Source organism: Pollicipes pollicipes, unplaced genomic scaffold (genome assembly GCF_011947565.3).
Source record: "Pollicipes pollicipes isolate AB1234 unplaced genomic scaffold, Ppol_2.1 Scaffold_4740;HRSCAF=5597_pilon_pilon_pilon, whole genome shotgun sequence".
Classification (NCBI taxonomy): domain Eukaryota; kingdom Metazoa; phylum Arthropoda; class Thecostraca; order Pollicipedomorpha; family Pollicipedidae; genus Pollicipes; species Pollicipes pollicipes.
The window spans coordinates 36,728,386-36,753,097 of NW_023596545.1; the positions used below are offsets into that span (position 1 = coordinate 36,728,386).

General features: G+C 58.4%; 2 protein-coding genes across 2 annotated transcripts; both read left to right on the forward strand.

Annotated features, from left to right (window-relative positions):
• The first annotated feature begins 591 nt into the window (after positions 1 to 591).
• LOC119098675 (uncharacterized) lies at positions 592 to 9,804 on the forward strand. Its single transcript, XM_037221662.1, has 4 exons — positions 592 to 707; positions 4,557 to 6,545; positions 7,235 to 7,343; positions 8,672 to 9,804. The coding sequence occupies exons 2-4, from the start codon at positions 4,567 to 4,569 to the stop codon at positions 8,726 to 8,728; spliced, it is 2,145 nt and encodes a 714-aa protein (XP_037077557.1). The 5' UTR covers positions 592 to 707; positions 4,557 to 4,566; the 3' UTR covers positions 8,729 to 9,804.
• A 1,002-nt stretch (positions 9,805 to 10,806) lies between these two features.
• Positions 10,807 to 18,325, forward strand: LOC119098676 (WD repeat-containing protein 54). The gene is made up of 6 exons (XM_037221663.1): positions 10,807 to 10,893; positions 13,400 to 13,788; positions 14,233 to 14,404; positions 16,144 to 16,357; positions 17,161 to 17,386; positions 18,125 to 18,325. Exons 2-6 carry the CDS (start codon positions 13,585 to 13,587, stop codon positions 18,251 to 18,253), a joined length of 945 nt encoding a protein of 314 aa, XP_037077558.1. The 5' UTR covers positions 10,807 to 10,893; positions 13,400 to 13,584; the 3' UTR covers positions 18,254 to 18,325.
• The last annotated feature ends 6,387 nt before the right edge of the window (positions 18,326 to 24,712 follow it).

Sequence of the window (24,712 nt, forward strand, 5' to 3'; positions counted from 1 at the left end):
AATAATGCAGCTGCAGTCATTTCAAAAAAGTGTGAATAAGATAGGCTGTCCAGTATGAAAGCTTCCTAAGTTACATGAATTGTAAAAAAAGCTGGGGCTGTTCTCCGTATGCGCATAAATGGCCTCTAGGAACATTACCAGACCGGATAAAATTATTCTTAAGGAGCCGAAAAGGACGCTTAGGTAGCATTAACGTCGCAAGTGTAACAGAACGGAGCGCTGTTTCTTCCTAACTGACAAGGCCAAACTATGAAAAGCATCTATAAACCAAATGGTCCAGCACTGCTATCACACCTCGACGACGCGCATCTAAGGGGCAGTTTATTTGGTCCAAAGCTGACTTAAATCATTCAAACCCCACCCCGTCCCCTCTCCCGAGAACCGGTTCTGCTTCCCCCCCCCCTCCCTCCTCAGCGACCGGATGTTCTACCGTGCCGCCTCGGAGCCTCCTCTCCCCGCGGCGGCACTTCCGCGGCTGGTCGGTCGGTCGTGACGTCACACCGTTACCCGGCGCGGCGCCGGCGGGCGGCCGGGCCGCTAGCCCGGCGGGTCATCGCCCGGCGCCGCCGCCGCCGCTGACGTGGTGCTAGCCAGTCACGCCGCGTCGCAGTCCCCGCGCCGGCCGTCCGTTCGTCCGCGTGAGCCAGCCACATCGCGGAGACGGGCAGTGACCGGCCGAGGACTCAGGCGGAGCCTCCGAACCACTGGTGAGAGTCCGACTGCAGGTGTCATTAACGGGAGAGCCTGACTGCCGGTGCCATTAACGGGGGCTGTGCGTTACTTGCGCGTTGAGCTGGTTTGCGCGTTGCTTGCGGGTGGCGACAAGGCATGGAACCGGCAGCCGCGCATCCTACGAGCTGATAAGGTCGATAACGTAAACACAATTTTTACCTCACTTCCTTCTATGCAAGTCTAGGTGGATACCAAACGTCAACCTTACAGAGGCGGGTGGTTGTCTCTTCTGACCCTCTCTTCCGCTCTCTCTGTATGGAACTGCCGGGAACTATGGTCTCGTCACGTACTGACCGGCACAGTATATCGCCCTGCCGTCCTGCGTTGCTTAGCTCCGTTCATTTTTTTTTTAAACGTCCCGAGGTGAGTTCGGCTACAAACTAAATATTAGCCGCTCACCATCGATGCAGCGTGATGTAGGTCCGTGGATGTGCAATGTCATTTATACAGGTATCCTCTTGATGTTAGAACTTGCACTCGCATCAGGCACAGGCACTTAACACAATCCCAGGTAATCTGCTTGGATGCTGGTGACGACAGTTCTGAAACCTGTACAGTTTGGTTGCAACATATTGCCTGTCTGCAAATAATTCGCTTCAGCGCCAGCACGGCAGCACGCATCCCTGGACGGCCTATGACACCAGCCTCATTCTTTCCGAGCGCGAAGCACGCATGCTGTGGCCAGAGTGATGTTTGACTGGCAACTCGCATTTCACCTCCGCACAGCGTCTTCACGAAGCACAAACGCAGCGGTAAGAGCCGGACCGGCGGGTCTCATACCTAGCGCACCGCCCCTGCCCGGCGGCTGCCGGCCGGGTGTTTTGGCAGTCGCGCTCGCGGGAAGGGGGGAACGCGCCGGACATTCCCGCCAGGTCCTCCGGTGTCCGTCCGCGGCCGGTGAGGCGGCGTCAAAGATGGCCGAGAATCTCCACCGGCGCTGGGAGGACGCGCGCAGGGGGACGGTGATCGAAATGGCGGACGCTGTGCAGAGCGGTCGAGTGTTTTCCCGCGTTTTGTCCGGCCGTAAGCCGGACAAACGGAAAGCCGGCGTGTCACGGAAAGCCGAAAGCCAAAGCCGGCGTGTCACGTCTGTTTTGGTCACAAAGAAGCGGTGCAGAGCAGCAGCGTGCTACCTACTGCAACGCAAAGTGGCAGAATAAGAATAGCAGCTGTAGTTTCCCGTCTCTGTATCTTCATTGATTAATCGGCGATTGCTACCGACACAGCTGAATAGTGAATTAATTCCGACTCAGTGAAATGTGCTACAGGAATTACTTCCAAACCATGCACCATCAACCGTTAAACATCAAGCGCATACATAAGAAGGCTCCTTTTTGAACTTGTAAATTTGTTTTCCATGCCATAGCCCTTCCGATTCCCGCATTCTGGAAATTTGAGAGGGAAAAACGCAGTGACCTTCATAACACTTTCAACATGAAAGGCTTCCTCGGCTATACATATTGTATTGTGAATCATTAACAGGCCAAAAACAAGCAAGGAAGGTGACTGGCTTAGATTTTGTAGCCCAATGTCGCAGCTTGGACTTCCGGGGCAGATCACGATGCTGCATCCCGTCTGGTGTCGTGTCGGACTCGGCGACTTTATAACTGCCAACAGATATGGCAGAACGGGTGCTCTGCCATATTGATGACGTCAGCCTCCTGTATCTCACAGGGCGGGCACATATGACGGTGTACCTTGAGATCGGTGAGCAGCCTTCCGTTCTGGACCTGACTTGTCATAGCTGGTACAACTGGGAGGCGTCAACTGACACAGTAAATAACAATACGTGTCCAAACGGAAACGCGACGAGCATCGGCGGTTTCAAACGCGTCCCATGCGCGCCTCAGCACCGGGCGTCCTCCCCCCTCCCCCGGATCCACCGCTGGCCGCCCCCATCCTGCAGTCTGCCGCAGCCCTGCGCCCGTCAGCGAGCATCCCGCTGCATGCATGATTTATTCGTGACCTAAACCCGAACGGCATCCGCCAGACTCCGCGCCGGTATCGTCATCTTGCGTGGCCAGGTCAAAGCCCAGGAGGGCTGAGTCGCGCCTAACGCCGGGATTTCTGCCAAAACTGGCGGAAATCCTGAGATGCTGAAACTCTGTCTTTCCGCCAGAATTGGCTGTCAGGCGCGCCCTCACATTGTTACGCTACTGACAATGCCGTTGTCGACTGATGCCTCGTTAGGGCTTTGACATCGATGCATGGTAGGGTAATGCATTAATGGGTTTCACAGGCTGATTCACCGTCGGATAATGCATTGCCGGGTTGTTACCGACGCTGATACCTCGCTGAAATATTGACATTAAGTTTCCTAGTGATGTACTGCTGGAGTATTGGCACCGATGCAGTATCTCGTGATTCATTGCAGGGCTAACAACGTCGACAAATTGTAGCAGGTTAAGCCCGACGCGTCGTCGGCGCATGGACACAAATGCATAATGGACAAATTGCTAACGTTAGATCTATTCCTGAACCATCGTCGCCCTGTCATGATGTTGGCAACAACTGCACTGACAGAGCATCGAGTTCATTGCCGAAGGATTGGTGATAAAATCACGTCAGACATCGCCACATGTTCCGCATGCTCCCACGAGTGCACTGTCGCGGCATGTGGCATGCGGCCAGCAGCCGGCAGGCGGTCAGGGTCCGCTGCCAGTCACTGGCCGCCGTGCACGCTAGACGGACGCCATATGGAAATGACCGGCTCCGTCGTCTCGGGGCCCCACCGTGAGCGATCACGTTAGACTCACTGAGGTCAGACTCTGTGAGATCAGACTCTGTGAGATCAGACTCCGTGACGTCTGACTCCGTGAGGTCTGGTGGCCGAGACCGAGCTCACCCGGCGCCTGCTGAGTTCGTCGGGAAACGGGCGTAATGATCGAGTGGCCTTCAGCACTCACGTGTGGGCTCGGCTGCGAACCCGGCTGCGGCATGGCCCCTGAGCGCTAGCATGGCCTCTGCAGCCGCCGACGCTCCATAAAAGGGCGTGCGTCGACGACGTGTGCGACGCGCGTGACGTGTCACCGTAGCGTGAAGCTGTGCGGGAGCGTCAGCCCACAGAGGGTGCTGGTCACGGCAGGCGAGCAGAGCGAGCTGGGCCGCGGCGTCCGAAGTATCGGCCGGTGTCCGCGCTATCTGAGCAATCGTGGATTCCTGCATGACTTTTTTGGAATACGAAATAGGGGACGGTGAATACATATCGCGCAGATGTGTGCCATCCGGTAAAGGGCTTTGACCCCGCGGGTTGTCAGGTCTCGCTGATGGGACGCCGCTAAAACACTTCATCTTTTCCTGTTGAAGAAAAAGATGACTGCAGAGCCTGTTTGGCGCGCAGGTTCTGCATTCTATCAAATGTCATTAATTGTGCAAAGTGGCATTGCATGGCCGAAACTTTGTGGTTTTAGCTTTGTGTTAAGCTCTCGGTGACGTGGGTTGGAAAGCCGCATCCTGTAAACAAGTTGCAAAGCTTGTTATGGCGTTGCAGCGGGTGATATGCACACTTACAGCCCACGTTAACAAATTTGTCGATCCATGGAAAGGGGGATCGCGAACGCCATAAACCCAGATCATAGGCGTGTGAACACCCCAAAGGTGGGCCGTGAATGCCCAAAAATAGGTGTAGCAGTAAAAGGCAGAAGACAGAACTAGAAGCCGCAGATCATCTGAGGCAAACGTCACGAAATAAATGTTTTTCCTACCAAAATATTGCATTATTCGTCCGATTTGACGCAGAACCCTGCACCTGTTCTAGCGTTAACTCCACGACTCAGCTCCCTCCACCTCCTTCCGTGTTGACCATGCCCGCCCTCGTGCCGCAGATCAGCCACGATGAAGAACGCGTCCCTGCTGCTGCTGCTCGTGCTGGCGGCGGCAGCGTCGGCCGAGGAAAGCTGCCGCGATGGTCACTGCGACGACGCCGACGACGAGGGCGCCGACAAGTACTCGCGCGAGCGGAACAAGCCTGACCTGCGCGGGCAGATGGCCGTGCTGCAGAAGGCGCTGCTCGACCTCATGAAGGATCCCTACAATCCGGACGTGCTGCGCTCCTCGCTGGCCGAGCTGGCCATCTTCGCCGAGACGCCCGACGGCAAGAAGTTCCTCGACAACTTCGGCGAGGTGATGAGCGGCGAGGGAGGTGGCGCTACCGGCGCGCTGGTGCGACAGCTGTTCACATCCGTGCTATCGGGCCGCGTGGACCTCAGTCAGCTGATGAGCCAGGGCATCAGCGCCGGCTCCCTCGCTAGCCTGGCCAGCGGTCTGCTTGGCAAGGGCGGCGCCGGCAACGGCATGAAGACCGAGGATCTGGTGCCCATCCTGCAGAATTTCATGCAGGTGATCAAGGACGAGCAGGCGAGCCCATTCCTTCTCGACAGGCTGAACGAGGCGTTCAAGGAAACAATGAGCGAGGAGCAACTGAAGAAGTTCGAGAAGACTGCGTCCGGCGTGCTGGGCAGCATCCGTGCCGCCAGCACCGTCGATGACTCCGACTTCGTGTACGACCAGAGCGCCCTGGAGACATTCGAGTCGTTCCTGCAGGACTTCGTCGACGAGCAGGAGTGGGACTGGTCGCGGAACGGCGCCACCTTCATGAAAGAGATCAAGAAAGTGATGCGCATGTTTACCGGCTCCGAGGACCAGATCGGTCGCCTGCTGCCCTCGCTGATGGAGGCCATCGCCGACGAGAAACCCTCCGCAAAGGAGCTCGGCGAGATTGTCACCAACTTCGGTGGTATCCTCGGAAACGTGGTGAAGAAGGACAACGCTGAGCCCGAGTTTGTCAAGCTCCTCCTCGACAAGCTTAAGACACCACTGAAGAAGCCGGTCGGTGGAGACTCAAAGGACGATAGTAAAAAGCAGGATGAGACCGATGAGGAGGATGAAGCGGTTCGAGACGCGGAGAAGACGAAGGAGCCCAAGACTGCGCCGGAATCCGAACAGAAAGAAGACAAGGAGTCAGAGCCTGAGTCTAAAAAAGAGAACAAGGGTACCAAGTCGACGATCACCGTGGAGGAAGCCATTAAGAAGGCGGAGGGCGTCATGGAGAACGTGCCTGACCTGACCAAACTGATGGGCTCATTAGAGTCCATCGGAAGCGACCCGATGGCGATGCAGAACATCGCGATGAAGCTGGCGGCCAGTGGCGGCGACTTCAAGAGCATCGCGAGCATGATCCCCGAGGTGGAGGGCCTGGAGGAGATCACCGCCTACCTAAGCCAGATCCAGAACAGCAAAAACGAGCGCGAGATCGCGGGTCATTTCCATGCTGTCATGGACTCGGTGGCAGATGCCTTTGGCCTGCTGAAGAGCGAGGACATCCGCCGTTCGGCCATCGAGCAGGCGCTGCCGTACATCCGGATGGCGCACGACTTCCTTAAGGAGCCGATGGCGCTGTTCAAGATTCAGATGGGCGCCGCGTCGCTGGCGACCATGTACGACACGTCTGTGAGCAAGCTGATCGAGATGGCCGCCCCGCACGTGGAGGACACCGTGGCCACCATGGGCATAAACCTAGACTTTGAGGCGTTCTGTGATGACACGTACAAGTTCCTGCTGAAGGCGTACAGCGAGGTGTACCAGTCGCCGAAGAGCGTGTTCCGGAAACTCTCCGGGAAGAAGGAGGACAACTACATCATGGACACGTTGGACCACTCGCTGGGCGAGCCGGTCGTGCTGGCCTACAGCGCCTACCGGCAGATTCGCAGGAAGCCCGAGTGTCTGCTGCAGGCGTTGTGTCGCGCCAACCGCGAGGCGAAGGAGACGGACGCGGGAGAGTACGGCGTGCGCTCCACCGTCATGAAGGGCACCAGGTACGTCTTGCGATCGCTCTCCGGAGCGGTGTCAGATCCGCTGCTGCGCGTGACGCGAGACTGGTGCACAGCATTCTAGCTCCAGGGTTGAGGCCAGATGTACGGGGTCGAAGAGCCATGTGTACCTCCATATGACAAGCTGACGTATGGCAATGAGCGGCTGTTGCACACTTGTCTTCCTTTTTCTCATACGTGCATCGTGCTGCCAGTTCAACAGTCGCCATTTTTGAGCATTATGTTGAACGTTGTAGGAAGCATGAGCGATCAGGGTGTTATAAGCCGATGGCAGGTTGGTATATGCAGTGATTTATCTTGTCTGCCGCAAGCCTTTACTGGTTGTTCGCGGGTGAGCAGCGCCAGCGTCCGTCGTAAAGGTCGTAGAGATAGAATGCTGGGAGTCAAGCATTTGTTCAGAAATATGGAGCCCCGAGCACGTGAATGCGCTCAATGAAAATAGCATCGATCATCACATGCGATTATTATAAGTCAAAAATTTGTACATGTTTGCTCTGCCTTCACAAGCCACTACCACTGCTACCGTTTATGTGATCTCACACGTAATTCCCGCTACCATCGTCCTATCTCCTGTTGATTTATTCCTCCATGTGAGGGCTCAGTGTAAGTGAGCCTGTTGACCGACCCGGCGTCAGTGTGTGACGTCAGCGTCTAACGCGCCTCGCCCTCGACAGCCGGCTGTTCGGTCTGTTGCTGGCCTCGGCCGAACACGACGTCGACTCGGTGGTGCACGAGCAGGTGGCCGAGGCCGTCGCCGAGGGACAGGACGAGGGCAACTGTGAGGTGAGTCACTGAGAAGGACAGGACGAGGGCAACTGTGGGATGAGTCTCTGAGGGGAAAGGACGAGGGCACCTATGAGGTGAGTTGCTTAGGGGGACAGGACGAGGGCAGCTGTGAGGTGAGTCACTGGGAGGGATAGGGCGGCAACCGCTGTGAGGTGAGTTACCTGAAAGGAGAGGACGAGGGCAATTGTGCGGTGAGTCACTTGAAGGGACAGAACAAGGGCAACTGTGCGGTGAGTCACTTGGAGGGACAGAACGAGGGCAACTGTGCGGTGAGTCACTTGGAGGGACAGAACGAGGGCAACTGTGCGGTGAGTCACTTGGAGGGACAAAACGAGGGCAACTGTGCGGTGAGTCACTTGGAAGGACAAAACGAGGGCAACTGTGAGGTGAGTCACTTGGAGGGACAGGACGAGGGCAACTGTGCGGTGAGTCACTTGGAGGACAAAACGAGTGCAACTGTGAGGTGAGTCACTTGAAGGGACAAAACGAGGGCAATTGTGAGGTGAGTCACTTGAAGAGAAGGAACGAGGGCAACTGTGCAGTGAGTCACTTGGAGGGACAGAACGAGGGCAACTGTGCGGTGAGTCACTTGGAGGGACAAAACGAGAGCAACTGTGAGGTGAGTCACTTGAAGGGACAGGACAGGGGCAGCTGTGACGTGAGTCACTTGAAGGGACAGGACAGGGGAAACTGTGAGGTGAGTCACTTGAAGGGATAGGACAGGGGCAACTGTGACGTGAGTCGCCGGACGCCGCCACAGTGGACCGCCTGGGGTCCTTATCTGACTGGCAGCCGGGCGGCGCGGCTGACGAGACATCGAGACGTTATTCATGTTGGCCACTGAAGGACACACAGGCGAGACCCACGGGCCCGTGACCTCTCGTAGCAAGCTGGGGCCTCCGCCTCCTGGAAAGCATGAAACAAACGTTCCTGATTTCACGTCACTCACTGTAGAACCCCAAACGTATTATTACGAGTTCCTAAGACGAGGCATGGGAACCGTGCTGGAAAGCGTGTTTTCTCCCCGGAGAGACCACATGAGGGCTCCTGCGCGTGATCCCTTTGCGAAAATCATGTTCGTGCGCTTGCCTGTGCATTGATGATGGTAATGTGCATCATGTCATAGAGGTGCGCAATTGTACAAAACAATGCCTTGAGAATCAACTCATTTGAGCTCAATGTCAGCGACGCAATATTCAGCCGGCACGCACTACACCCTATTGCACTTGTTCGCTATGTGTGTCCTGTTCACACGTTCGCATCACTGTGCCCTACAGCGAATCCCACGGGAACAAAACTAACCCGTGTTCGCGCCGTTCCCGCAGAATTTGTACCCGGGCGAGTGCGAAGAGGACGGCGAGGAGCTGGAGGTCATCTTCTGATCGCGGCCAGCGGATGGACAGCGTCAGCGCAACTCCGGACCAACAGCCGCGGGCGTTGACCTCCCGGCTGGAGCTCACCCCGCGACCGGGCCCGGTGGCCGGGCCTGGACGAACACCTGTGGTGCGGCACGGCGTTCCACAGCTGGGACTCCGCCACAGGGACACGGCTGGTGAGGGGCTCGCCCTGCCCTCCGGCGAGGTCGAGCTCCGCCTGGTGACACGGTCGTGTTCCCCGCGCACCGCAGGACTCCGCGCCGGCCGCGGTCGCTTCTGGCCGCGGCTCCAGCTCGACGGTCGGACTGGTGCTATGCTGAGCCTGCCGCGGTGCCCCGCTACCTCGGCGCGGTGGCGGCGAGAGAGGCGCCTGTCCGCGACACGCGGGTGACGCCGACAGCACACGAGTGTGCCGGTTGTGTGCGTTGCGTGTGTGTGTGTGAGTGCGAGTTGTGACGCATTCGATCCCCGGTAGCAACTGGAGTGAGGTGCCGGAACGCACCGGTTCACAGTGTCAGCAGGGCAACGTGACAGCTCCCTGGCGAGCGGCAGGATAGCGTGTGTTGAACAATCGGCGATCGAAACGCCGCTAGGTCTGATTTTTATGGTTGGATCTGCTCCAAAATAAGTGTGGTGTCGCGATGTCTACATGATCAGGAAGAGACAGAGAAGCACGGCATCATTTATCAGTTATCCATATGCCTTTTGTACCGCCCTGTCGGAATGTAATGCCAGGCACACAAACGCCACGTTGTGCAACTCCGTCCTATCGAAGCCACAGGCTGTGAACACCGAAGCGTATTATACAACAGGAGCTCCGGCAAGGTTTATTGCGATGTTCTCAACGCCGCCGTGTTTCCAGCGCTGATAGCTTCGTGCGCCCACGGAGGTCACAGCTGCACCGTGGCCAGCTTCGCGACTCCACGCAGGTCGCAGCAGCACTGTGGCCAGCTCGTGTTGATGCAAGCCGGTTACGACTGCAATGCACGTATCCAGTGCCTGTACTTACTCTGGGGACAAGTGGGATGATCAACTTGGGCATTAGGAAGCTGACTCGATAAATACACTGTTTCCGATGTTAATGTGCTTTGTGACTCTCAAAACGAAACCGGTGCAATGCAGTGCCATACGACCAACTGGGATTGTCTCGGATATAAGCACGCAGACGTTTCCAAAATGTCCTTCGCGTGCCGCACGCCACACAAGCTCAAAGAATGACAGAAGTCACCGTTTTTAACGGGCAAATGCGTAAACGAAGTCACTCTTAAGCTGTCGGAATTTTGACAGTATGTATTTTTTAGGATCTAACCGGACGTGAGATTGTGGGCGGACGTGGCCCCGGTCGTGGACGTGGGACCGGGGTTAAGTGAGGACTGGGACTAAAACGGGCAGTGCTAGATCTGGGACCAGAGCCGGACAGGTTTCATGGATGAACATGCATCGGAGGACGAACTACAGACACTAGAACACAGACAGACACTTGGACACAGACACTTGGGTCCTGGGACGGACGGACGTGAAAACACAGAGAAGCATGGTGTCATTTATCAGTTATTCATGTGCCCTTTGTACCAACTTATCGGAATGCAATGCCAGGCGCACAAATACCCCTTGGGGATTCTGGACTGGACCGTTGGGGATTCTGGTCCATCCCCAGACTGGATGGAGTCCCGCCTAGGGGTGGATGTCGGTCCGAGACCGGATGTGGGCCTAGATATGGGCGTGGGAACAAGGGCTGCCATCTGTAAGCAATATACCGAGCAGTGCTCAAACGAATCGGTGAAAATGCATGGGAGATGGGAAAATGGTTTCCTATGAAACGGTGCCGATCTTCTTGTTAGTGCTGGCAATCCCGATTCTTTTTTAGTTCAGGCATGTCAAAACGATTTGGAAAAACGATAAATACCGGCCTATACCAGCAAAATGTTTTAATGAGCTTGAAATGAGCAAGACTGGGAATTTATTGATTGCTACCACATCCTTGATTTGGTATCTCTGCCGCCGTGCTTTTTTGCCGCATTTGTTAAATGCCGCAGCAGAAAACGTAATACGTGCGAGCTGCTGAACGCCGTGCGGGCGGTAAGTCGCGTGAATTTCTCCATTCTGCTGAAAATTAGCCGTTTGTTGGGCGGCAGGGGGTTCCTAATCTGCAAATGCGCGTTCCAAATCTCGTAAGTTGTTCAATGCATTGGCGAGGGACATCAGTCACACAGATAAGACAGTAGTATTAGCCTATTCCTCGGAAAAACTAGAAGAATGGAGATATAGGTGGGTTGATATTTCGGCAACATGCCTTTCTCGAAACCAAGTCGCCAACAATGCCATTCACTTCAGCTATTGTTTCGAGAAACGCACGTTGCAGAAATAACTGCCAAACTATATCTCCATTATCCTGTTTTTTTAGGAATAAGGCTAATTCTACTGTTATCTGTTTTCTAAATCTTGTTTTAAAGCTTGTTGTGAGACAAGTAACTGGAACCAATCTGCATTGCGGTGTGAATAAGCTAATGGCAATGAGCTAAACATTGCATGGGGAAATATTTCAGTTGGAATGGTTGATATCCAAAGTGAATTCAGGGTGTTATGTTATTTGAAAAAACTGTTAGGGGGTCTGAGCATGTGTGGTGTGCAAAGTAGCTACTCAGGCTGCCTAGGTATTCTAAAGCAGCCTCATTTGCAATGCATAACATTCTTAGATGCAATTCATTTTCATGAACAAAGTGTGGAATATAAGTGAAATTGGCATGTTAATTTATTCTGGATTATTTGGCAACCATCCAAAAAAGTCACAGTAGAATATATCACTTCACAATTTTTGCCAACTGTTGGCTATTATATTAGTATTGAACTAAAATTGCTTTGCAATACAAGGGGTGGGTTTGGCTCAAGGCTATCTAATGACTTTAGGGTAACAGGGTGACCTCAGGATGACAGGGTTATAGGGTGACAGGGCCTCAGGGTTACAGGGTGGCCTCAGATTGGCTTCTTTGTAATTAGCTTTGTTTAGCAGACTTCCCAAGTCCATCTCTGCAAAGTATTTGCTTTCATGGCTATTGTATGAATGAGATGATTATGTGAGGTGACTTATTCTATGGTGGATAGTGGTCTACTTAGGATTTCAGTATTTGGGATTCAATTGTTTTTTATCAGTTCATGATCTGAACCGGTCTTGGATTCATTCTCAGCTGTGAGTCCCAGTATTTGCATTAATTGTTCTGAGTGCATAGTTGTCTGTGAAACTGCACTGAACTTTCAGTTCATTATTTAATTATCAGTGAAAGGAAGGCATATCTGAGACCTTGGGGCCCAATTAACATTTTCAGTGCAGACTGCCCACCTTAGAAGGCTCCTCAGATTATGACCCATGACAAATCCAAGCCATCATCAGTGACAGAGAGGCCATCATATGGTCTGTGCTATGTCTGGTGCATGTATCAGGGCCTTTGATTTTAGCAGATTGCAAGGGTATGGGTATTGCAGCTCTTTCCACACCATATGATGTCCCAATCAGGGTTTGTTTATTATAATCAAAGCATCACTCAGGCAACACATTCTGGAAACCTTACAACTAACTGAGTGCACATTCTGTGTATACAAGGGTGGACCAGTACACAACACACATCATTCTTCCACAGAAACAGTGCTAAATGTGTGTACTTTTCCCAGCAGCACACATATGCAACTACATTTTGTACCCACAGAAAACAAATGTGTATGGTATGAAAGAGCACATGTTGTAAATGCATACCATGCAACTTCACTGCATGGTTGAGGAGATGGACAGGCATCGCCTCTCCTGAGCTTAGGCTGGAGCTCAGTTGTCATTGTCATTGAGCACCATCAGTCATGTGGTCATCCAGGAACAGCTCAGGCAGTGCAAGAGGTCCAATCATGGCTGAGTGCTGGATGATGTGTAAAGGCCATTGTAGGGACATACTTTGAACAAAGTTTCGTTGATAGGATCAGTCTGTCTGACCATGGATGTGAAGAATCAAAAAGTCTGGGGGCCAAATTTGTTGAGTCGGTGCAGAGACGGTAGTTTTATGGGTAGCATGCAGGTGTGCCGGAGAGTTCTCCGGCTTACGTTCCAAAGTCGAACCTCCTTGATCGCGTCACACCGAAAAATCCTGGTTGTTGCCAGCTCTGGGGGCGGAATGTCCAGTTGTGATCTGTGAGGGGTGATGGAGGAGACGTCCTCGCGTGGCGGCATGTGTCGCCGTTCTCGGCAGGCTTCGCAGTCAGTGCAGGATGTCGGAGATGACAGTCGTGCAGTGAAGAATGGCGTGCTGCGAGATCTCAGGCCTGCGTGGCGGCTCTTCAGGCGACGCTGTGGTGGCTTTCAGCTTGTCCATAGCCTTGTGCCTTATGACCAGTGCGCGGTTTCACAAGCGACCCCACAGCAGGTTCAACAGAAGTTAATTGTGCTGGGTGTCTGATAAAGCGAAGAACGTCGTCTGGACACAACTGATGAAGTTGGAGCCTGATGTTTGGCATGCGTTCATTTTGAGGACAAAAGCATGTGTTGCCCCACTAGTGTTTGGGTTGTGGGATATTGCTCCCTCCCCCTCCCCGCCCCTCTCACGCTTCCGCCACCGTGCTGGCGACGACGTTGCTGGACAGTTTCACACCGATTCTTCCAGCGGCGCTCAAACTGACCTCCGGTCTTCTTGCTTTCAGTTCTGGTGACTTCCTCCCTGTGCCACCGCGTGAGGCCCAAGACCTCAACGCCCTACGTCCGTTCGTAGCGGCCTTTGCGCTCTACCTCTGTGCGAGGGCCAGCGCCTCTCCAACAGCCCAGCCTCACTTCGTCCGTGTTCGCGGCCTGCAGCGCTCCGCCCGGCCGCTCGTCAGCCCCGGCCGCCATGTACGAGCGTGAGAAGACGCTGCTGCTGACGCACTCGTGCGCGGCCGGCGCCAACAGTCTGGCCGTGCGCCGCACCGCCGACGCCACCTGGCTGGCCTGGCCTCACCAGAACCAGATATCGCTGGTCAAGCTGGCCGACGAGACGGTCGAGTCACGCGCAGTCAGCGGCCGCTCCGAGGAGGACGGCCAGACCGTGCTGCAGGTGGGGCTCGGGTGGCGCGACCGGCGCGCAGCGGCTGTCGGGCGCGCTGGCGTTAGGGACTGGCGAGGGAGGCGAGCGGGTGCTTTGTTAGCTCTTGCGGTAGTTGTCAGTCACTTTCCCTGCATTACTCGTCGTGTTCGGGTAGGCGGTCTGTAGTCTACCCATCAGTCTGTCCGTGTTCTGACCACTGCAGGCGCCGGTCCCGACGCCTGGCTCGCAGCCGGCTCTGACACGCTGAGGTCAGCCTCACCGCCGTCCTGTTCTCACCTGTTTGAGTCCACGTCCGCGGCTCACGTCCTTTGTCTGGCTGCATGTCCCTGCCCCGACTGGCATCAGGCGCCCGTCCCGCCTTTGTGGCCGGCGCCGCTCCGTCCCCCGCGTGGTGCGCGCCTGTCCCGCGCCACCCCACCTGGTCCGCCGCCGGCGGCCGCCGGCTGCCCGCAGGTCCGCTGGTGTGAGCTGAAGAACTGGACCTACCTGGTGGCGGCCTGCTCCAACAGCGTCGACTTCTACAACCAGCACGCCTCCATGCTGCTGTTCTCGTTCCCCTACACGCAGGAGGGCGCGCGCTGCTTCACCAGGGGCCTGGCCGCGTTTCTGGGCAAGGCCTGCGTCGGTGGGTGCTCGGTGTCGCTGTGATGCACCGCCGTAGCGGGCGCGCACCTCGCTGTGGGCACGCCTGCGCACCGCACAGGCACTGGGGCGTTGGGTGATGTCGCCGCGCGACCGGAGCCAGGCAGGACGCACCACACGAGCGGGACGGCTGCACCCGGGCCGTGCCACGGCCGCGCGTGCAGTGCCAGTGCACCCCAGCTGTGCACGGTGTCTTGGCTTGGTCAAAGCCACACCGGACGCACGCCGGCCGCACGTACGTCATTTAAGCGTTGGGAAGGTGGCAAACAGTATCTGGCGCCACCTTTTCATTTCGAAGTTCTTGCAAGGTAGTCACTAAGCATCCTGATGGTTTGTCACGGAATGTTTTCGTGAATGACAAAGCACTGTAGGCACGCTCCGATTTCGCCTCAGGCACACACTCGGCGTCACCTGGCCATCTGTTGCCACCGTCGTGTTGAAAGCGTCGCCGGGCGTTTGATGCACCGCACCGCGCTGCTGTGAGCGGCGCGCGACGACCGGGCGCAAGGCTTCACTGGTGCACACTGCACGTGCACCCGTCTATGGCTCGGTGTTTGCTCGCACTGGAGGCAGGCCACTGATGGTCGGTGTGCTTCCTTTTTTCCCCGGAAGAAATGAGGGATATGCGTCTTTAGGTGGTATCGGATGATCCGCGCTCATTTGTTCTTTCGGACGGTGTTTTGTTCACTATTCTCTGACGCCTCGAGATGAGAGGATGCTCTCGTAGGACATCGTTGTGTTGTCGTAGCCCTCATGACACTGTGATAGTACCTGCCCAGCCTGTGCCCCGAGGTGTTGGCTGCTAGTTCTTCAGCTTGACGCTTATCAGTCTCCACTTTGCACGTGAGAATGTCGGACCCCTGGTGACCATGTCTCACGACCCCCTTCCCGCTACTCGCTGTGGCGCCTCGCGCTCCAATCTGTAATTTTCGGCATCTAGGTTTAACGGCAGTGGGCGGCAGTCCCCTGCCAATCCGACGTATGGTAACGACTCTGTGATCATATCTGACCCTTGACGACCCTGTGACCTTATCTGATTAATGATTACGCCCCGTGACCCAATCTGACCGAAAGTGATACACTGTGACCCAATCTGACCGATAATGACGCCCCGTCACCCGATCTGACTCATGACGTACCTGTGACCCTGTCTAACCCATGACAACGCCCTGTGGCCCAAACTGACCGGTAGTGGCGCCTCGTAACCCGATCTGACCCGTAATGTGTCTGTGACCCTGTCTGACCCATGAGAATGGTCCATGACCCAATCTACCCTTGATGACACCCGTGACCCAATTTTATGATGATGATGGTGATGGTGCCCCTGCGACCCTACCTAATCAATGATAGTTCCCCGATACCTAATCTAACCTATGGTGACCTCACATGACCCGATTTGATCCATGATGGCGCCTCTGTGAATATGTTCCCCTCCCCCCCCCCCCCCCGGTGACGCCATATGACCCTGTCTGACCCCGGTGGCATTGCTGTGATCTTGTCTGACCGCCGGTGACAGCCGCATGTGACCCCGCCTGGCAGCGACGTCGGACGGCTCGCTGCTGTTCTGACCCTGTCTGACCGCCGGTGACATCCGGGTGTGACCCTGTCTGACCGCTGGTGACAGCCGCTTGTGACCCTACTCGGTAGGGACGTCGGACGGCTCGCCGCTGGTGTGACCCTGTCTGACCGCTGGTGACAGCCGCTGTGACCCCCGCCTGGCAGGGACGTCGGACGGCTCGCTGCTGGTGTTCCAGTCGGACTCTGGCGCCGAGGGCGAGCTGCACCTGGGCCAGCGGGTCCGCATGCACGCCAGCGCCATCTGCGCGCTGGCCGCCGACGAGCGACACCTGGTGTCGGCCGACGAGACGGGCAACATCGTGCAGTGGGCCGGCAAGGGCAGCGAGGTGGCGCGGCTCCGGCAGATCGACCACTACGGGTACGGAGCACGCCGCGGTGCCGGGAGCACGGCCAGTGCCGGGAGCACGGCCAGTGCCGAGAGCACACCGTGGTGCCAGGAGCACGGCCAGTGCCTGGAGCTCGGTCAGTACCGGGAGCACGGCCAGTGCCGGGAGCTCGGCCAGTACCGGGAGCACCGAGCCGCTGAGATTGTGACAGCGCTGACGGTGTCCTGTTGGCTTCACCAGCAGCGTGTGGTGCGAGTGGTTGTCGGGCCAGGGAGTCGTCTGGTGAAGGATGCTGTCAAAGCAAATGTGGGATGCTCGCAGGTACCTTTGTGAAGCTCCTAGTTTTGGGAGATGTAGACCTTGTGTGCATGTGTGCCGTGTCATGGCTGTGGTGTGGTCTTACTTCGTGATTGCGGTTTGTCGTCAGGCTCGTCTGCAGCATGTGTTCGTATCAGTAGATATGTTTTATGAGGGGATTGAACGCTCCCAGATTATCTGTCTGCTTTACCATCTCGTTTTCAGCCATCTGCGTCATTTAGATACCATTGTGTATGCAGAACGGGGTCTGGGCGCGCAGATCTATACATGAAACCATGTCCCGTTTGTCCCTCGCGGTGCGCGAGGGACACTGGGCGTGGGCGCACTGCGTCGTGTCTGCCCCCCCCCCCCCCCCCCCTCCCGTCTCCGTGTGCCCGGTCCCCGCTGACTGGGCCGGCCGGCCACGCGCGTCCCGCCGCCCGCTTCGACGCAGGACACGTCGGCGGGCGCGCGCCGGGCCGACCGGCCATCCTGTCGCCGCCGTGAGCCTCACCGCCGCCGCCTCCGCCGCCGCCAGGGCGCCGTGCACCGCGCTGACGCTGACCGAGCTGTACGTGGTGGCCGCGTACGGCTCGGGCCACCTGCGCCTTTTCAACCGCGAGTCGGGCCAGATCCGCGCCGAGGCCACGGCGCACGCGCGCTGGATCACCGGGCTCGACCTGGCGCCCGAGAGCGGACTGCTGCTGACCGTCGCCGAAGACGCGCTCGTCAAGGTCTGGAAGGTGGCCGACTCTGCCACGCCGGTGAGTGAGGCGGCCGGCGCGGGTTCGGGCTGGAGCGTCCAGCAGCCGGGCTGTCAGAGGGCACCGTGCTGGCTCAGCTCGGTTGCTGTCGGTTCCGGGATCAAGCTGTCGATGTGGTTTGGTGTGCGCGCCTTCTCCCCCTCCCCCCCCCCCCCCCTCCGCCCATCCTGGCCGTGCGCTGGCCGCCGTCGCTGCCTTGTGTTCTGCGGCGGCCGGTCGGCAGCCGCCTCCTCTCCGGAAACAGAAGACTGCGGCACGGCGGGCGTCCCCGCAACATCTGCCGGCTGCCGGGGACCGGACGCAGCGGGCTGGTATCGGTCGTATCTGGTGCGGGCGGCCGGTCCTCCCCCCCCCCCCCTTTCCCGGTCCGGTCCGTGATGAGACAGACGGTGCCGTGGTCAGCGGCCTGCGGTACGCGGCGGCAGCCGGCAGTGGCTGCTCTGTGGGCGGCGGACGGTCGATAGAGCCGCCGTCCGGCGCTGATGCAGTCATCGCTGGCAGCTGGGGCTCCGTTCCACCGCTCTCTGACCGGGTAATGCCCTCCGCCTGCACTAGGCCGCTAGGTTCAATTTCAGACCACTGTTATGAAACACGGGCGGAGGGCGGATCGCGGCGGCACTCCCGTCCGAAAGCGTGCGGCCTCCTCTCGTGATGACGTCACCAGCTCGTGACGGGACGCCGTTGCGCCCGCGGCGCACGGCCGGAGCGCGGTTGCTAACCGAACGTCCTTGCCGGCAGCTGACGCACAAGTTCACGGAGCGCGAGGCGAACGCTCGCCTGGTGGGAGCCGGATTCCTGCGCTCCGACGGCGCCACCTTCGGCCTGGCCGCCTACGACCAGAAGCAGCTCTTCTGCTACGCCATGTAGGGCCGGCGGCGCCCGAAGTTCGCGGCGCGCCGTCGGTGGCGGTGGCGCCCTCCCCCGCTCCCTGACCTGTGAGTCGTGGCGTCGGCGGGCGGCCGTGGCGGTCTGCCGTCCCCCGCCGCGGTCGGCGGCGCTACCCGGCGGTGTTGCGCGGCCGGCCGGACCGCTGTTGACTGTCGCCGCTTCGGCGGATGTCTGCCGCCCGGACATAGCGTGGCGAGGTCTACGCCACATGATCTCTGTCGGTGGGCAGCGGATCCCTGACGACGGACGCGACAGTGGGCAGCGGGCCCCTGACGACAGACGCGACAGTGGGCAGCGGGTCCCTGACGACAGACGCGACAGTGGGCTTTCATGCCCGTATGTCGATGATCTAAGGGAGAGGGGTGAACTGCTGTCGTGGAGTTCAAACTGGATTTGGAGGTTCGGACCGTTGGCATGGTAATTTCCACCTGATGAAACAGTAGGATCGGCTCTGGTGTGAAGGCGGGGTAGGCCGTGAGCTGCGCCTCCCTCCCCTCATCCGCTACGTCCCTGCTTGTCGGTGTTCCGTGGCCTGTTGAATGTCGGCTCTCCTGGCCATACAGTCATGAGCGTCGTCTGGCGAGGACGTTGCGTGTCCCCGCGGAACGGCGCCGTGCGGTTCCCGATGAATGTGAATCGCGTTCACTCGCGGGCGGCCGAAGAACACAGGCGGCTGGTCTGACTACTGAAGCGTGGTCCGCGGTGTGTTGCTGAATGCCGACCGCGCTTCGTCTCAATGCGAGCGCTAATGAAGCCAGGCGCGAGGCTGAATGCTGCGGGCTGTGTGGCCGGCTCAGTCTGTCCACGGCGGCCCGCGGGCGTGCCGGCGCGTCGTCTCTCGCGACGCGGACCCCGTCTGATCTCTGACGCTGTGAACGGGATTGGTCAGGCGTGATGCGGTCGGCGCCCCACGCAAGTCTAGTCTCTCGTTTATCAAGCGTTGTGTCACCGCGTCGCTGTATTCGTCGCACCGGAACCGTTCGCACCGGCTCGCTTCGGTGAGAATACATTGGTGTGTGTGTGTGTGTCGTTCTGCCTGTATGATCACTTTCAGGTTGAATAGATCCTTTTCGCTTGGCCTGTCTGCTCCTCCCGGCTTCACCCCGCTGCTCCAGATGCGACTCCAAACGGGAGTCGATGAGCTGGAGGGGGATTTGGAGACGCGAGGCAAAACGCTCGCGCGACGTTGTGGCTCGTCCGAAGCACTGTGCTGACCGCGCGCTCTAGCGTCCGCGGGCGCCGGAAACGGCCGATTTGGTCAGGCTGCCGAGTCAGTTCTCGAAAGCGTTTAGGCCCCAAATCGACCTCCTTTCAGATCATCGACTTGTGTTCCGCGCGTTCCGTCATTTTGAAATTTCCCCGCGTGTGCCGGGTGTGGGAGGGGAGAGCGCTCGTGTTCACGGCAGCCGTTCACTGAACGGTTCTAGGGACCTGGGATGCGTCATTGCCTATCGGTGTTTGCCGTTGACAGAGCCGAGTACCCTGTTTTGTCCGGGCTGCTACGCGCGCCCCGGAGTAGCTGACACGTGTTCACGCTGCCTAGAGCGCTTCTGGAGATCTGTCACCCGAGGGGCGGCGCCTGAGGGCTGACCGGTCGGGCAAACTCGCAAGCCCGAAGGCAGCGTAAACTTCGATGAGGTATTGAAGTCGAAAACCCATGCGCCGAGCGTGAACACCGCCTTTTAGATACTCACCGGTAATTCTGGGGAGGCTGCAAGGCACGCCGTATGCCTTCGCTGCTTTGCGTGTTTTTTCTGTAGGGAGATGTGACTACACGCCGATTACATCAGTCTACGGATTAGGTGGCCAGTCGTGCGGAACTTACCGGTTCCAGCAGTGTAGATTTGTCGTAGGTATGGTTTGTATACTAAGCTCGAGCATAGGCACATAGGGATTTGGCGTCTTGTACTCTTCCAGGCTAATGAGTGGTCCAACCACCAATCAATCCTCGATGGGGGAGTCCAGACTTAAATGGATCTACATTCTGGGAGGATACACTTGTGGATCCCGGTGTGGGGTCCGTACCTTAATGGATTCACATCCTTAATGAATCCGAATTCTTAACGGATCGAGCGGATCTGTTAAGCCCGGCCAACATGCGAGGTATCACCGGTCGCTGTGCAACCAACACGCGGTGCTGCCTTTCGCTGTAGTGGAAGCAGAAACGCTCGTCTGTTGCAACCAGGTATTAGAAGATAATGAGCACAAATCACGGTTGCAGGTCTACCAGTCTGTCGGGATTTTCACGACATTTGCGGCGCAAATTGTTGGTATAGTAATGTGTGGAGCTTTGAATTTCACGTCAAGTAAGTAACTAGGGGTGTGAATAGACCCCACTCCTCTGCGCGCATCCATGAGCATTTAGTCCATGTTAAGAGCACAGTATTCTCAGTCAGATTATTCTATTCAAGATGACTTCAGTGTGATGCAGCTGTTAAGGATGGATAGGATGGTTAGCTTGTCTCGGTCTCTCCGTTGTAAAGGCTATCAACGAGCGATGGTGCTATTATTCATGACATTACTATATTTGAAGGCTAAGGCTGGCATTGATGTGCTCTAAGGTTACCACTGTAGACCATAAAAAATGCATGTTTTCGAGAAAAAATGAAAAAAGAAAAATTGTCCAGACTAAGAGTTTTTAAACCCCTCGCGCTTTCCTCTCACCCCCCTTCCTCCCCGGCATTGCATCCACAATTTCAAGGAAACGTCATTCCAGACCACTCCTCTCTCGCCTACTCATTTACTGGAAGTTGCCTGAGTTCTCCTGACTGCGGTCCGGGAGCGGTCAGTGTCCTAGCTGTGATTCTGGAACGTTCAGTGTCCTAGCTGTGATCCGGCAGCGTCAGCGTCCTGGCTGTGATCCGGCAACGGTCAGTGTCCCAGCTGTGATCCGGCAGCGGTCAGTGTCCTGGCTGCAATCCGTCAGCGGTCAGTGTCTTGATTGTGATCTGGGAACGGTCAGTGTTCTGGGCTGTGATCCGGGAATGGTCAGTGTCCTGACTCCGATCCGGGAACGGTCAGCGTTCTGGCTGTGATCCGGAAATGGTCAGTGTCCTGACTGATCCGGGAACGGTCAGTGTCCTGGTTGTGATCCGGGAATGTCAGTGTCCTGACTCTGATCCGGGAACTGTCAGTGTCCTGGCTGTGATCCGGGAATGGTCAGCGTCCTGACTGATCCGGGAACGGTCAGTGTCCTGACTCTGATCCGAGAACGGTCAGTGTCCCAGTGACTCAAGTTCGTCGTGCAATTCTTGCCACCGGGATGCAATGCCCGCTCCAATTGTGAGTTGCTGATGGGAATTCCACTCGTCTCCGATGGCTTTTAAGACTTGTCAGCTGCAGGGATGGCTGGCAAAGTTGTCAAGGGAACGTTGTTGTGTTCACTAATCCAGCCGTCAACTTCTCGTGTCGCTGTACCGGTTTCAAAGCGCAAATGACGGTACCCCATAAAAGCAGCGTTGTTGAGCAGGCTCATCAATCGAACCGCGGTCGCCAGGAGACCAATTGCCCTCCTTTGATAAATGCGGTTTGATGGATCCGGATGTGCATGGCGCAATGCATTTGCATGTTTTGCAGCGCTGCACTACCCCATGCAAGCGGTCCAAAATGGGTATACGTCGTGAGAGGTGCCGCACTCAGACACAGCCTTCCTTTCGGTGCGAAGGTGCAGCGCGCTCGTCGACGCCAGCCGGTTTATCGTGGTATAATGCGGGTCGTTTGCTTTATGTCACGGTACAATGAGCTCACCACGGAAACGTCAAAAGAATACCACCGAGGCTTGACGTGGAAAAGCAATACTGGAGACTCCGGTGTGGTTAGGATTACACCCATACCTCTCCCAGTCAGGGGCTGGAGGCCCATACCGTCCCAGCCCGGATTTTTACCGGCTGCAAGTTCTGCCGACCAGGGGGCCGGGGTCTCTGGTCGACATGGATGTCGCAGAGGGGGTACATCAATGCATAGGTCACCTCTCTGACGCAGGAGGCCTTCCTGACAGGAGCAGTTGGCCCCGGGTCGACAACAGGGATCCTCGCCGATGGAAGAAGCCTAGCTCCCAAGAAAAGGATCCCTGACCTGCACTGAGGGTACAACGATTGGCTCATGGACGCCAGTTCGGCTTATCGGGCCACTGTCTGACCTCCATGGCCCCTTGTCGGCAGAGGGTGTCCCTGACCGACACAGGGCGCGGACCAGTGCTAGAGGACTGACGTTCGCGGGCCCCGGCTCTGTCCATTCTTGGGAAATGGGTGCCAGGCTGACACGGGGCTAAATGCTTGATATTGGTGGTATTTGATCGGCAGTAGGGATCCTCCGGGACAATGAGGGTAACCAGAATCTTACCAATGTCGTCACAAGGCACCGTCCTGGTTGACATTCCAGAGCCCCGGCCTTACGCGCCGGGCTTCCCTCAATACGGCCCCTAGCCAGCCCTTCGGCCTCTTTAGTTTTCGGTCCCGAGGGACACGAAGGTCCTCTGAGGACCACAGGAGGCGCATGCCCCTGTGCCCGCGTGCCTGCGCCCCTGGAGTGGCCGGAAGACGGCTACCGGCGCCAGGCAGGCGGGCAGCCGGCGATCGACCAGCCCGGCTGGTAACCGCCACGTCAGCGCTGAGCTGCCTGAAGATTGCAACCGTCAGGTCCGGGACGGGCCGTCACGGGTCGAGCGGTGAGGCCCCCGGCCGCCCGGCGCGGTCAGGTGGTAAGGCGGGGTCGGGTGACTCAGGTCAGGTGAGGTCAGGACAGAGCCGGCGCAGTAGCCGAGGCGGCCGCGGCGACGCGAGGCTGGCTGATGCAGTCAGGTCAGGTCGGTGGACGCGCTGCTGCTCCAGACGGTGCCGAGGTCATGACATTCGGTCAGGCCGTGTCAAGCGCCGCTGCGCCTGCGCGACCTGCTGCCGCAAGCCCCGTTCGGGTCCATGAACCAGGCTTCGGTCCTTGAGCACAGCGTGAAGTCAGCTTAGCTGCTGTCCGTTCAGCTGAGTGAGCTGTCGCTGCCACTCGCCGTCAACAGCAACTGCCCGACCGTAACACACAGCGCCGTATCAACCTTTCATCAATGCATCAGCGTCAGACGCATGTAATGAAGACTTGTTCAGCTCGTAGTTTTCGGTCTTGCAAGTTATTACGCCGCAATAGCCGTCCCTTGATATACCAGGAGGCAACGGCGAAAAACACGCCGGCCAGTTATCGAAATAAACGTGAAATGGCCGCTGAACAGCGCCAGGGTTCCCCAGCAGAGGCGGTCCGTACCGACGGCCGCTCCGGGCGCCGTATACATACAGCGGCAGGTGAGGCTGGCCTGCAGCCGGCGCCGCTGCGTCGGCCGGCCGTCGGCGGCCGCGCGCGCGCGACCGGCCGGCGGCGGCCGTGGCGCGCGGCGCGCTAGTGCCGGCTCGGTGCGGCGCCACGATGGTGGGTCGCGGCGAGTGTGGCTTGAGCAGCTCCCACCCGCCCCCGGACTGGCCATGGCCGGGCCCGGCCGTGGCCCGCGGCGCGCCCGCTCACGCGCCGTACCTGCCGCCGCCGGCCGGCTACCACCCGACGCTGGAGTACGCGCCCGCCCGCCACCCGGCCGCTCTGTACCTCCTGCTCAGGTGAGTGATGATGGCTGAAGCCCGCGCCGGCGGACGGCGGCAGCGGGGCCGCCGGCGACGGCGGAGGACGGCGACGGCAGGGCCGCGGGCGACGGCGGAGGAGGGCGGCAGAGGGCTGCGGGCGGCGGCGGAGGAGGGCAGTGGCGGGGCTGCGGGCGGCGGCGGAGGACGGTGTCGGCGGGGCCGCGGGCGACGGCGGAGGAGGGCGGCAGAGGGGCTGCGAGCGGCGGCGGAGGAGGGCGGCAGAGGAGCCGCGGGTGACGGCGGAGGACGGCGGCGGCGGGGCCGCGGGCGGAGGCGGAGGAGGGCGGCAGAGAGGCTGCGGGCGGCGGCAGCTGAGGGCAGTGGCGGGGCTGCGGGCGGCGGCGGAGGACGGCGGCGGCGGGGCCGCGGACGGCGGTGGAGGACGGCGGCAGCGGGGCTGCGGACGGCGGCGGCGGAGGGCAGTGGCGGGGCTGCGGGCGGCGACGGCGGAGGGCAGTGGCGGGGCTGCGGACGGCGGCGGCGGAGGGCAGTGGTGGGGCTGCGGGCGGCGGCGGAGGAGGGCAGTGGTGGGGCTGCGGACGGCGGCGCGGAGGAGGGCAGTGGCGGGGCTGCGGCGGCGGCGGAGGAGGGCAGTGGCGGGGCTGCGGACGGCGGCGGCGGAGGGCAGTGGCGGGGCTGCGGACGACGGCGGCGGAAGGCGGTGGCGGGGCTGCAGACGGCGTCGGCGGGGCCGCGCCGGCTCGGCTGCGACTGCTGGCCGCGGGCCGGACGAGCAGCAACTAGCTACTGATAAGACATATTTACGTCAGAGGCATTTCTGAACAGCTCGATACATTCCACACATCTGACGCTGCCGACA